The sequence below is a fragment of the Carcharhinus amblyrhynchos genome, chromosome 7 (assembly GCF_965287045.1).
Source record: "Carcharhinus amblyrhynchos chromosome 7, sCarAmb.v2.hapA, whole genome shotgun sequence".
NCBI classification, from domain to species: Eukaryota; Metazoa; Chordata; class Chondrichthyes; order Carcharhiniformes; family Carcharhinidae; genus Carcharhinus; species Carcharhinus amblyrhynchos.
Window position 1 is genome coordinate 106958620 of NC_137330.1, and position 14316 is coordinate 106972935.

The following is a 14316-nucleotide window of genomic DNA, read 5'->3' on the forward strand; positions in this document are numbered from 1 at the left end:
TAGAAGCCACGTTAAGCTAATGTGACATGCTGTTAAATGACATGTTGAACACATCATGCAGTTTTGATGATACCATCCCATTAGCACCCAAATTCCAAATTTGATTTGAATGTTGGGATATAGCTGGGCCACACTAACAACATAACTGGAGACAGCAAAGTGTTAACTTGCCTGTTTTGATGGATATAACACTTTCAAGTGATGAAATGTCCTCTGGGTTCTACAATGGCGCATAGTACGCACATGGAGAGAGACTAACAATTTGATAAATAGGAAAATTTGGTCTCATCAGAGATATACAGTACAGATACGGCAGAGTGATATTGGGGCATAAACTGTGAAGCCGAGTTGTTGGAAAGGTGGTGACGCAGTGGCATTGTCACTTGAGTACTAATCCAGAGATCTAGGGGACCTGGATTCGAATGCCACTATTGGCAGAAGGTGAAATTTGTATTCAATAGAAATTATCTATTGGAATTAAAAGTCTATCTGCAATTAAAAGTCTAATACTGATTCTCTTAAAAGCTTTCCTTACCTGACACCAGACTCACAGCAAAAGTGGTTGACTCTTAACTGTTCCCTAAAATGGCCAACAAGGCACTCAGTTGAGGGCATTTAGAGATTGGCAACAAATGCTGGCGCTGCCAGCGAAGCCCACATCTCAGAAATTTGGCTTTAATCTCCCTGAGTTTTGAATGGAGAAGGGGTATTGTCTATTACATGCTATTATTCAGATACCCTTTGACCTGTGGTTCAGCCAATAAAAAATGGCAGCTTATGCCATCGCACGATTAGAGGCCGCACTTGGGCTTGTGGTCTGGCATGGGCCAGTTTGATATTTGGATCTCACAGGGGCAGTTTCAGCTTGGGTCCTTCAATTGCAAAATGACTGACAGGGGAAGACCTTCTTGTCTATTCAGCCCATCCCACACAAACAGGAACACATCTGGATCTATACACTCCTTACCCATCTGAAACTGAGGTTCAAAACAAGATGGTCCCCAAGGGTAATCTGGGGGCGGGAGGAAATAAAAGTCTGGGAAATTCCTCTCTGTGTTGCCTTCGATAAATGCACGTAATAGGCATTTGCACAGTCGGGTAATCTTCACAACTGCAAAGCACACAAGGCTTTTCTGAATGGCAGGGTGGGATGGAGGCAATGCCATATGGAGCCAGCAGTTACAAGCTGATTTCAGGATGTCACACCACATCTAAACAATTGGCAGGAGCGGTAAACCCATCTGCCGAGCAGAGCCTGGAAAGTCCCGGCATCGGTTTGGAAACCTGGGTAATTCCACAGGGAACTTCACCTCCAGCCCTCAGCCTTGTAAAGGCCAAAGGATCAGAAGTAGATCTTTCAGCCCCTCAAACCTGCTTTTCCTTTCAATTAGATAATGATTGGCATCTCCACACCCTTGCTTCCTTATTCCCTTAATACCTTTATGGAATAAAAAAATAGAAGCCCTAAAGTGCAGAAGGAGGCCATTCGGCTCATCAAGTCTGCACTGGCTGTCTGAAAGAGCAGTTTATCCAGGCCCACACTCCTGCCCTATCCCTGTAACCCTGCATATTTACTATGACCATCCATCTAGCCTATACATCTTAGGACACAAAGGGGACAATTTATCATGGCAAATCCACGTAACTTATACATCTTTGGACACAAAGGGGCAATTTAGCATGGCAAATCCACCTAGCCCATACATCTTTGAACACGAAAGGGCAATTTACAATGACCAATCCATCTAACCTGCACATCTTTGGACTGTGGGAAGAAACTGGAGCGCCCGGAGGAAACTCATGCAGACGGTCACCCAAGGCTGGGATCGAACCCGGGTCCATGGCGCTTGAGGCAGCAATGCTAACTACTGTGCTGCCCAAATTGATGCCCAGCCTCAGCAGCATTTTGAACACGGGAGTTTGAGATTTCCGATATACCGTATGCACGAAGAAGTATGTTCTGACAACACCTTTCAAAGGCCTAACTCTAACTTTAATGTTAGGCCTTGCTGTTGTGGACTCCCAGCTGAGGATTTTGGCATCTATTTGGGAGTGGGTTTGTTTGATTTAGAACAGTGTTCCCTGTAACGACCGCCCTTTGACATATGACGCACAATATGTTCCAGATTAAAGATCAATTAGGTAATGTGACCTCTCACTGCCCAGTTATAACGGGCACCTTTTGATTAATGGGCCGCCTTCTGTTTCTCAACGTTTGAGTGAATCTTTCAAATCAGACCTTAAGATTAGAGAAGGAAGCTTCTGAGCACCTTACCATACCACACATCGGCGAAACATCCCTGACCAAGCTTTTTCTCCAAGATTAGGGAATCGCGTAAAATTTCCCAAGAATCTTTAGCTAATCCGACAGTTTGCGGTATCGTGTTAATACATATCTGTGTTAGGTTGTAGCACAAACCATCAGCTGCCTCTATGGAGAATGGATGCAATGGGAACAGGATTTAAATTTCAAATGAAGCACATGCAATCCTGAGGATGGAAGGTGAAGTATCAAAGTGCAGCTCATTGTCGGGTCAAAGTAATTCCAGACCATCCCAATAGTTGCTTTTCTTTCTTTTAAAGCAAGTGATCAAGACATACTTTTCACTCCGCTATAATCATTTTCAGATGAGACCATGTTCTCCTGCCAATGGCAGAATTGCTATCCATCACTGGATAAATAGCCAACGGACCGCAGAAATCTTACTGGCCATTTTATGCCACACTCCCACTGCAGCGAGTTTGGAGAATTTGGCAGCCAGCCAAATCTCCATTCACTGCGATGGGACGGGTAAGTCCCACTGGCGTGAACGGTGGCAAGATTCCAGCCAGGTGTTTTTTTTTTGAGTGAATTTATGACTGAGGTTGACCTAACGTGCACAGTGAACTCCTTCACGCCTTCCATCGCTCCTCGCGTGAACCGGCAACATGCAATCCACACCCCCCTCCCTCCCAGGTGTCTGGGCAGGTGCAGGGGGTTACACAACAGCTCCAGTCTTCCTACCCATCCAGACTTCCCCAAACTGCCCATTTCCAAGCCTCTTGATTAGCTGCAGAGATTCCCGGGGGATTTCCCACACGTCTTTGGTTTTCACGGAGAGGTCGGCAAGCCTCGGCATTCCCTTGTGGCAAGGGACCACCAGGCGACAGCAGAGACCCGCCGCTCGTTCTGCAGTGGGCCGAGGGTGGGGTCGGCAGTGGTCGGCGGCACACAGGCCGCAGAGAAAGAGGACAGAGAGAGAGAGAGAGAGAGGCAAGCGAATAAATCATACAGGCTTTCCATCACCTTGACAAGAGCAAAATGGAACAAGATAACCTCATTGGCAAGCGACTGCAGCTCTGTTTCCATGGACAATCAACAGCTCTGAGGGGTTTCAAACTCACTAAGACCAATTCTCACTCAGACCGATTGATAATGTAGTCTCAGTTTTTTCTTGACTTGAATAAATAACTAATTTATTCAAGTCAAAGGCCTTCTTAATTATTTCCTACACACACACAGTAACTTAAAGGGGGTAACTCGGGCAGCTTGGTTGGGATGGCGGGGGGGGGCGGTGGGGCACAAGCTTGTCGATTATGAGGTACAATTTAACAAATCAGTTAAGGAACAGTGGAAAAAAAAGATAGAAAGGTAATTGTGGGCAGGGTTTTACAGCCTCGTTCGATCTGGAAAATCCCACCCGAGGTCAAAGGACATTTCCATTATCCGTCCCTCACCCGCTCCCATCCCATGGCGGGCGGGGAAGGTAGAATTCCAGCGTGGAAGTCAACTTGTATCGGACTAGTGTGACAAGGCTCCCTCTGTAGGGCCAGGCAAAGAACTGCGGCCTATCAGAATTTGAAGCAAGTTTTTCTACAAGGCCATCTAGTGGAATAAGGGTCTCCCACATCCTTTCAATTAATGGATAGCTCGGTTAAGAGAACGGGGAAGAGGCGGGGGAAAGAAAAACTATCAATATTGAAAGGCAGGAAAGTGGAAACAGCCGTGGGCAGCAGGGAGAGGGGGGCAGGGCAGAGGGATGGGGTAAGCAGGTGGGGAGGAGGCCTCACCAGGGGTGGTGGGCGATGGGGCAGGAGAGAACCCTGGAGAGAGTGTACCAGAGACAGTGAGAACCAGCAACACCTCACAGGTGGTAGTAGGCCAAACGCTTCATGCCACAAAGAAAGAGGCCACAGTTAGAAAAAGTCACAAGTCACAGCCCAGTGAAACTGTTCCATCGAATCCATAGAAACCCTACAGTTTGAAGGATGCTACTTGGCCCATCAAATCTGCACCAACTCTCCAAGAGAACACCTTTACCCAGGAGCACCGCCCACCCACATGCTCTCCCCATAACCCCGTACATTTACCCCACTAATCCCCCTAACCTACTGTTGGCCTTTCAAAGCTGTGGGCCATCTCATTGGGGCTGCAGACCTCAGAAACTCACTTGCCACCCTTAACGTGAGGGCAAACATGGAGGGAGCCAACCAGGAGGTCATGCCCAGGACTACTTCACTGGAGCAGAAGTGCACGCTACAGGCCGATGTGGGGTTAGGATCTGGAAAAATGGCTGGCTCGGATATCTTCCTTATTTGAACAAGAAGGTGAACAAAAAGCTAACTTTACTGTGAATATGGTGACTTGTATTCCAATTATTCTGTCAGAAAAATGTATAATGTATGTAAAAATTTTCTGAGGGTGTTGACATGAATTTACAAATAGAACATCCACTGAAGTTGATGATCTGGTGGAGTCTTGGTATCGTCAGATGTGGGAGCTCGATTCGATTTTCTCTCTTAACCTTTAATAGTTTGTTCAAATGATGGCACCCCGTTGTACGTATGTCACGGCAAAGTAAGTTAGCTTGTGGGTAATAGAGAAAGACTGTGAGACCAACAGGAGCTGCTAACTCAGTGTGAAACCAGAGTGGTCCTGGCTTATATAACCACCCAGTGGCTGCGTAACTGAAGCAGCAGGAAGCAGGTAACATGTGAACAGAGAGAGAAGTTATTGTCCACAGGTCAAAGCTGTTTGAGAACTGCCATTAAATCATTAAGAGTAAGGAACATCGCAGGTATTAACAAAGGCAACAGACTAATGCAAGACAGAGGAATGAGCTGCTCAAACACATACTTGGGTAGAATTTTACTGGCACCCCTGCCCAAGGCTCATAAGATCATGCCCGATGCCCATGGAGAATGTGGTTCTGTGAGCCTCGCCTGCCCGAAATCGGGCTGGGCGTGCCGGTAAAATCAGGGCCACAGTATCCCACTTCTCAGTATGTCTACTCACTGCCGAACATGTAGCCACTTGATGGCCACATACCCCCAAAATTAAACCACAGAATAGAGAAAAACCTTCCCATAAGCGTCAATTTTGCACATGTAAATTTTGAATGAATTCAAAAGCAAAATATGAAAATGTCTGCTGAACTCGGGAGGGATTTTCCAGCCTCGCTCAAGCAAGGCTGTAAAATCCCATCCCAGGCTCCTGTATTTATCACTCATTTTTACACTTGAAAAAGGTTTTGCATTTCTGATGGATGCCGTTGCATTTTTAAAAAATGATGAATAGCTGTTTGGCTGTGGAGAACTTGATTATTGCTGAAAAACAGACACACTTTGTCAAAGCTTTTTGTCTTTCACTCATCAGGACATTTCACAAGAATACCACATGTGAAAAGAACAAGTTTATATTTTGCGAGGTAGGAGTGCTGTCCACTTGTTAACCAATTAACTCACTCTTCTCATGCAGTACAAATTGTTGTTCCCATCACAAATTGGTACCCTTGTCATTTGTCCTGATGAGTGAAAGACAGAAAGCTTCGACATTAGAGGCAGGAGAAGGCCCCTTGATCCGTTGAGCTTGCTCTGCCTCTCAGATTGCTGTTGAACTGATTGCCCTGAAATATACCATGAACCCCTCATCTGGGCTGCCTTTGTCAATCTGATTTACCCAGTCTGCATGTAGATTAACAGCTCCCCATGATTACTGCTGTACCTTTCTGACAAGCTCCTATTATTTGCTCCTTTATATTACGCCCTGGTCACTGTTAGGAGGCCTGTACACCGCTTCCTGACTTTATCACTGAACGCCTGTAGCCAAACATCCTGCTTTCCTGACCTTTTGTTGTCCCTATCTATTGTGTTAATACCATCGGGTCATGCTTTTTTTCCAGCAATACTCAAGGTTTATTTATTTGTGTACGGAACACCTTATACACACAAGGGAATTTGAACACATTGTGTAGCGATCAGGATTAAAGACCGAAAATAAATGCTTACCTGCATAGTGCTGAACCAGCTGCTGCAGCGTTTCAAACTGGGCCCGGGTTGTTATATAATACCCACCATTATCCAGCTTGCGGATCTTATAGTGTTTAACATGGTCCCCTTTCGTATCATCCCAGTCTCGTATCGACAAAGAATAGGCACCTGGAAGCAGCAAATGATTTAGTTCAGTAACGCATGCTGTCTCTCGTAATTACATGGACAGTCTGATCACATAGAAAAGGTCCTCGTGCCCTTGGAGGACCAGGTCAATCTCTCTTCGGTCTGAGGGGAAAATTGAAGGGGCTGAAGTTACCACTTTTCAGTTATTCAATGACAGCACAGTGGTTAGCACTGCTGCCTCATAGTGCCAGGGACCCAGGTCACTGTGTAGAGTTTGCATGTTCTCCCCGTGTCTGCGTGGGTTTCCCCCGGGTGCTCTGGTTTCCCCCCACAGATGTGTGGGTTAGGTGGATTGGCCATGCTAAATTGCCCCTTAATGTGTCAGAGGGATTAGGAGGGTTACAGCAATAGGACCTGGGTGGGATTGTTGTTGGTGCATGCTCGATGGGCCAAATGGCCTCCATTTGCACTGTTGATTCTAATGATCTTATTCTTCATTTTGTCCTTTCTTTATAAGGGGGAGGCGATTGCCTAGTGGTGTTAATGCTAGATTATTGATCTAGAAACTCAGCTAACATTCTGGGGACCCGGGTTTGAATCCCGCCACGGCAGACGGTGAATTTGAATTCAATATATCTGGAATTAAGAATCTACTGATGACCATGAAACCATTGTCAATTGTCAAAAAAACCCAGCTGGTTCACTAATGTCCTTTAGGAAGGGAAATCTGCCGTCCTTACCTAGTCTGGCCTACATGTGGCTCCAGACCCATAGCAAGACCCTCAACTGCCCTCCAAGGGCAATAAATGCTGGCCAGCCAGTGATGCACATGTCCCACAAATGAAGAAAATCATTTTAATAAATTCTTTAGTGGAATTATGGGTATTGCTGGCAAGGCCAGCATTTGTTGCCCATTTCTACCCTCAAGCATTTTGCTTTCAGAGGACATTTAAGAGTCAACCACATGGAATCACGTGTAGGCCAGACCAGGTAAGGACAGCAGATTTCCTTCATTAATGAAACAAATGGGTTTTTACAACTATTGATGATGGCTTCCTGATCATCATCTGGCCCAGGGTTTTACCAAATTCAAATTTCGCCATCTGCCATGGTGGGACTCAAACTTGGGTCCCCAGATCATTACCCTGGCTCTCTGGATGACTAATCCAGCGACAATACCATCACACAATTGACTCCATTCATTTTGTGTCATACGTTGCTGCCTTAAGATAATGTATATAACGTATAAGATGATGAATGGGATGGATAGGATAGAGGTGGAAAGACTCTTCCCGCTCAAAAAAAACAATAGGACTAGGGGGCACAGCCTCAAGATAAAAGGGGGGCGGTTTAGAACGGAGTTGAGGAGGAACTTCTTCACTCAAAGGGTGGTGAATCTCTGGAATTCTCTGCCCGTTGAAGTGGTGGAGGCTGCCTCGCTAAATATTTTTAAGACGCGGGTTGATGGGTTTTTGATAGGAGAGGGGATTAAGGGTTATGGGGAGAGGGCGGGAAAGTGGAACTGAGCAGCGACAGATCAGCCATGATCTTATTGAATGGCGGGGCAGGCTCGAAGGGCTGGATGGCCTACTCCTGCTCCTATTTCTTATGTTCTTATGTTCTTAAACAAGCAAGCGAGTGCCTGATCCAAATACAGAGCTGCTCTCGAGGAGCACTTTAATCCTACCTCATAGCAATAATATAGTAACAGCTTTATATTAAGAATTTTTGTTTTGTTGTTGCACGTTCTGACTGTTCAGTGCTCTGGAGATTTTAGCCATGTTGCTCATTTCCTAAGCAGTCCAATCACTGATACGCGACTGTTGTGGCAAATCTACCAGCCAAGTGTTGCGACGTTGTGCTTAGAGGTTAAATGTGTAAGCCAAAAAAAGTATTTTTATCAAAAGGCCAAGCAGCAGGGTTACCAAGGCAACAGGCTTTTGAATTCAGCCAATAAATTTGAATTAGGCACTCAGATACCAAGAACCTATTAAATTTATATCTGATGGTTTTGGCAACGTAGGACAAATCCTATTGTGGGAAATATTGATATGTTAGCACAGATATAAAAGAAGAGAGCGGTGGGACAAAAGGCAGAGAGTAACTGCTGCCTGCCACAGCTCATAGCTCTCAGCTCAAAGCCTCATCTAGAAGAAAGAAGAATCAACAGAGAAGGCCCAGAATATTCCAGAAGACACAAAACCTGGATGCAATTTAGAGTGTGACTAAAATTCTATTTTTGTTAATGAGTGGGAATTGTATTTATTGGAACAGCATTCCACTAAAATCATGTTTTATTGGGTTTGTTAATAGTTTAGTTAACTTGTTCACTATTAGTTAGATAAATAAATAAATTGTTACTTGTTGATTTTAGAGAGAGTATCAGGGAATTATTTTGATTTAACCACTAAAAGTTGCCGAAGCATGGATCGTACCAGTTCCCACTCACTTTTACAGATTATATGGTAAGATACTCCTCTTTGAGTGGTTAGGTGTTAGTTCTCAGAGCGGGGGGGGAGATCAAACTCTGTTTTATAACACAACTCATAAAAAGGTACACTATTGTGTCAATGTGGAGTAAAATTATAACCGTGGCTTAACAGCTATAACTTGTATTTATTACAGCGTCCTTAACAATGAAACATCCCAAAGTGCTTGACGGAGGATCATTATAAAACACAGAATGACACTGAGTCACATGAGGGGAGATTTGGCCAAATGTCCAAAAGCTGAATCAAACAGGTAGGTTTTAAGAATGTTTTCCAAGGGGGTTAGAGAGACAAACAAACTTAGGGAGGGAATTCCAGAGCTCGGGGCCTAGGTAGCTGAAATCATGGTTCAAACAGTGCAGCAATTAAAACAGAGGCTTCTCAAGTGGCCGGAGTTGGAGGGAGTATCTGAGGGGCTGAAGGAGATCACAAGAGACAGGGAGGTGCCAGGCCATGGAGACAAGGGTGAAAATTTTACACAGAATTGTTGTGGCTGAGAAGGCAGCCATTTGGTCCATCATGTCTGCACCAGCTCTCCAATCGGGCAATTTGGTAGGTGATGGTATTGGCTTGCTTCAATCTCTCTCAGGTCTGGGAAAATCAACAGGACTAAAGTTACACATCACAGTCTGTCAGCTTGGAGCAGCTGACAAGGACGTGGTTTTATTCAGCACCTCATGTCTCGAGATAAGATAGTATAACGTTTATTTATTAGTGTCACAAATAGGCTTCCATTAATACTGCAATGAAGTTACTGTAAGAATCCCCTTAACTAGAAACCAGCGCAGGTCAGGGAGCAAAGGGGTGTGACTTGGCCAGAATTTTACTCTCTCTCTCTCTCTTCCCTAAACTCTGGCACCTCCTCCAGGAATTGGGGACTGGCAAGGTAGGGGGATGTGAAATAGAATGGGATGGCGGGGTATATTATACCTATCATCTCCCAGCCTCTGCTGGTATTTCACCAGTGACGGGTTAGGTGCTGGGCAGATTGCCCTTGGGGCAAGTGAGTCCCTTCAGTGGCCAATTAATTGAAGTTAAAGACCACCTCCAGCTGCCACTGGGATGTTACAAGCAAGGGGCAGGGAAGGGTCAGGGGGGAAGGCAGAGGGCTCCTGTTTAGGTATAAAGCCCCACAGAGGCCCCTGGAGAAGGGTCCCTCCTCCTCTACTTAGTTATTCTGGTCCTCCAGCACTGCTCCTGGTCCAGGGACTGCCTGTAGTTCCAGCAGTGACCACTGCTCCTGCTTGGCGCTGCCCGTCAGGTAATTAGTAGCCTTGACGTGGGGATGCCAGCGTTGGACTGGGGTAAACACAGCAAGATGTCTCACAACACCAGGTTAAAGTCCAACAGGTTTATTTGGTAGAACAAGCCACAAGCTTTCGGCGTGCTGCCCCTTCATCAGGAGGGTGGGGGTTCTGTTCACAAACAGGGCATATAAAGACACAAACTCAATTTACAAACTCAAAGTACAGGTAACCTGTGCTTAACTCTCTCTCCATACACATTGTCTGTATCTTTAAGACTTGATTACCTGTAAAGCCTCGCATTCCAACCATTATTTTGTAAATTGAGTTTGTGTCTGTATATGCTCTGTTTGTGAACAGAACTCCTACTCACCTGATGAAGGGGTAGCGCTCCGAAAGCCAGTGGCTTGTACTACCAAATAAACCTGTTGACTTTAACCTGGTGTTGTGAGATATCTTACTACAATTAATAGTTTGACAGCCGTAAAGTCAGATGGTGGCCTTGCTGAGTCAGGGAGGGGAGCTCCCTCCTATCACACTCCAGCTCGCGAGACTCTGCAAAGGGAGATCCTTGGTGCTAATAATGTCTGGGTGATGTCCAGTTATTGGAAGGTGGGAAGGAGGCGGCTGGCTGAGAGGGGGTTGGGATTTTCCCCCAAGCAGATGGATGACGAGGGAAGGTTCGAAAGGGGAGCAGAACGGTACTTGAGCAGAGAGGACCGTTCTGAATAAAAAAAAACTTAGCTGGGAGCCAGAAAGGGAGGGTTGGCTTGTCGGCAGTGTAACAGGAATTGGGTGAAAAGAGCAGGAGTGGGTGTCGTGGGCGCAGGCAGGATGTACGGGGAGAGAAGAAAGGAGCAAGAGAAAGATGTGAGTTCAGGGCTGGGGTAAGCTGGAACGTTGCAGGAAGTTCAGCAAGTGGCAGAGGCGGCTGTCTGCTGTCAGTGATTTAACTACCATTAAGTTACAAACTCTGAAGATTCAGTCCCAAAACAAGAGTTATAGAAACAATTCAGAACATTGCACTGACGTCAGTTTTGCTATCACGAAGGGGAGTGAGGGTGTCTGAAGGAGGGGTTTTGAGACAACCATTCACAGGGGATTTTCACAGTAACTTCATTGCAGTGTTAATGTAAGTCAACTTGTGACTAATGAATAAACTTTTACCTGTATCTTCCGTAGCTCTCTATTTTCCCCAGATAGATCTATACGTATGTTTTTCCTTTTAATTTAAGTCAACCAGTTTTTGTTTGAAAGGAGAATGAAGGGAGGAAAATGATTCATCCAGCATCTCATTAATTACATAGTTTGGAGAGGATTTTTGCCTTTTGATTTGGGAGCCCAAATTCAGGGTTAAATTGGAGTTACCACCCTGCAATGTGTGGAGAAATCGCTCATCTGACAGTGATTTTCCTTAAATTCAACCCTTTTCATCTGCTCCTGAAACCCAAAGGGGAAATGGAACATTCCGGCAGCATCCTTACCTTTGGTGGTTTCACTTTCACGGATGAGGAAGGTTCCTCTTGGGTTACAGACAGACAGGAGTTGCCTCTCAGCCTCTTTGCGGCCAAGTTTACCAAAGTACCACCTGTAGGACAGAGAAGATTTGGTTAGAAGCACTGGGAACCGCTGCGTACAGTCCACCATATTATCCAGACATTCAGCTGGCTTTCATACATGGTCAAGGACAATCCCAGAATCCTCTGCCCCAAAACCACCCCTCCTCTGCCCCAAACTCCCCCTTACCCCACCCTTACTCCAAAACATCTCCCATGCTCCAAAGCCCCTATATCTCCACCCCCAAGCCCCTATCTCTGCCCCCAAGCTACAACTGTCACCAAACACTGGGTGGCACAGTGGTTAGCATCTACTCCCCTCTGCCAATAATCTGAAACAAACTGTTCTGTGCCCCTCAATCCACGCTCACGACACCCTACCAAAATCACCTCTGAACTTTGCTGAGGAAAGAACCTCTGTTGGCATGGAGACCTCCATTTTATTCACTACCTGTGTGCATATGTGCCTGTTCTTATTTGCCACGCATTGCTTTGGTTCTGCATGGATGGTGGGGAGGGGCATAGATTTAAGGTAAGGGGCAGCAGGTTTAGAGGCGATTTGAGGAAATACATTTTCACCCAGAGGATGGTGGGAATCTGAAAGTTGCTGTCTGATGGGGTAATAGAGGTGGGAACCCTCACAACATTTGAGAAGCATTTAGATGGGTACTTGCAACACCATAGAATAGAATCACGGAATCTTACAGTGCAGAAGGAGGCCATTTGGCCCATCGAGTCTGCATCAACCACATCCCACCCAGGCCCTGTCCCCATAATTCCACTTATATACCCTGCAAATCCACTGACACTAAGGACAATTTTAGCACGGCCAGTCAACCTAATCTTTGGACTGTGGGAAGAAACTGGAGCAACCGGAGGAAACCCAAGCAGAGATGGGGAGAATGTGCAGACTTCACACAGACAGTGACCCAAGGCTGGAATCGAACCCAGGTCCCTGGCACTGGGAGGTGGCAAGGCTAACCACGGTGCCGCCATTATGTCAACGTGCAGGCCAAACAGGTGGACTTCAGTGCAGTAAAACCTCCCTACGTGCTTCAGGGACAGTTTATGAAACAAAATTTAACATTGAACCACATAATGTTCGGACAGTTCAAGAGGTAAAAGATTTGAAAGAGTGTCTTAGAGAGAGATAGAGGGGGGATCTTTCAGGAAGTGTTGTAATACGTCCTTAAGGGATGGCAGCATGCCATTGTAGTTCAAGGGTGTTCAGCAGGCAAGGGTTAATGTGGGACTGGAGAACTATACTGTCCCTGGTGTAAGGTAGAGTCACAGGAGAGTAGAGTCTGGAAGGAGCCAGGACCCGTGCATGGAAATAACTTGGTATTGTTAAGGGGATTACCAATAAATAGCTTACGGTCAATCATTAGACCTCCAGACCTTTTAGTGAGACACCAAACAACCTTTTCAACAGTCAGCAAGTCCAGAGCATGGGGCCTAGGCAGCTGAAAGCACTAATGGTGTCGCAATTAAAACTGGGATGGAGAAAAGGCCAGAGTTCGACACAGGCAACACAAAGTTTTTAGAGAGATGTTTGTGAGATAGACCGAGAGGGGGAAAGCTTCCCGATGAAGGTTGGTGCAAATGAACTTTTATTTTTAAATTCATTCGTGGGACATGGATGTTGCTGGCTGGCCAGCATTTATTGCCTATCCTTAGTTGCCCTTGGAAGGCAGTTGAAAGTCAACCACATTGCTGTGGCTCTGAAGTCACATGTGGGGCAGCAGATTCTCTTCCCTAAAGGACATTAGTGATGGGTTTTTCCAACAATTGATTCACGGTCATCAGTAGATTTTAATTCCAGATTTTTTTTCTATTGAATTCAAATTCCACCATCTGCCGCGGCAGGATTCGAATCCACGTCCCTAGAACATTAGCTGAGTTTGTGGATTAAAGTCTAGCGATAATACCACTTGGCCATCGCCTCCCCTGTTCCAGCAGAGGGAGCTTCTTAGACACCAGTGACAAACACAGTCAGGATGCAAGGCAATGCAAGTGGCCAGTCAAGGTTGGCACTGCAAATACTTGGACAGCAAGGCTGATTCATTATGCCCAGCCTTGGCAAGGGCATTAATTCTTTCCTGCTATTGCATCGCCATGTGTTGAATTGGCAGTGAATGCACTGGCCATCTGCTGTTGTTCACCTTGCGAGCCCACCACCCTTTGCAGCTCTCTGTACCTCATCTCCTCTCCTTCACACTGGAAAGCTTCTGTCAATGATTCAGTGAAACTGTGCCTCATGCTGTACCTGACAGACATTCTTATGGCGAGTTTCAGTTTTGTGACTCTCCCTTCAATCTGCCGCAGACCTCTTTAAAAGTTTATCCATTTATTAGTCACAATAGGCTTACATTACCACTGCAATGAAGTTACTGTGAAAATCTCCTAGTCGTCACACTCCAGCGCCTGTTAAACTGAGGGAGAATTCAGCATGGCCAATTCACATTACCTGCACATCTTTGAGCTTTGGGGCAGCACGGTGGCATAGTGGTGGGCACCACAACAGTTAGCACTGCTGCCTCACAGTGCCTGGGATCTGAGACTGATTCTGACCTTGGGTGACAGCGTGGAGTTAGCACATTCTCCCAGAGTTTGTGTGGGTTTCCTCCAACACTCCTAAAACGTGCAGGTTAG

At 45.9% G+C, this 14316-nt stretch overlaps 1 protein-coding gene across 3 annotated transcripts in view; it reads right to left on the bottom strand.

The window, feature by feature from the left end:
* Positions 1-14316, bottom strand: part of LOC145345188 (tyrosine-protein kinase Fyn) — a 282549-nt gene that overhangs the window by 39211 nt on the left and 229022 nt on the right. The window contains exons 6-9 of one of the 3 annotated variants that reach the window (XM_080192924.1): positions 11593-11696; positions 6268-6417; positions 3005-3169; positions 2276-2431 (exon numbers count right to left, since the gene is read on the bottom strand). In XM_080192924.1, coding sequence (XP_080049050.1) covers positions 2276-2431; positions 3005-3169; positions 6268-6417; positions 11593-11696 — 575 coding nt within the window. The remainder of the gene's footprint in view (positions 1-2275; positions 2432-3004; positions 3170-6267; positions 6418-11592; positions 11697-14316) is intronic. The other 2 variants (XM_080192923.1, XM_080192922.1) reach the window with 2 other exon arrangements.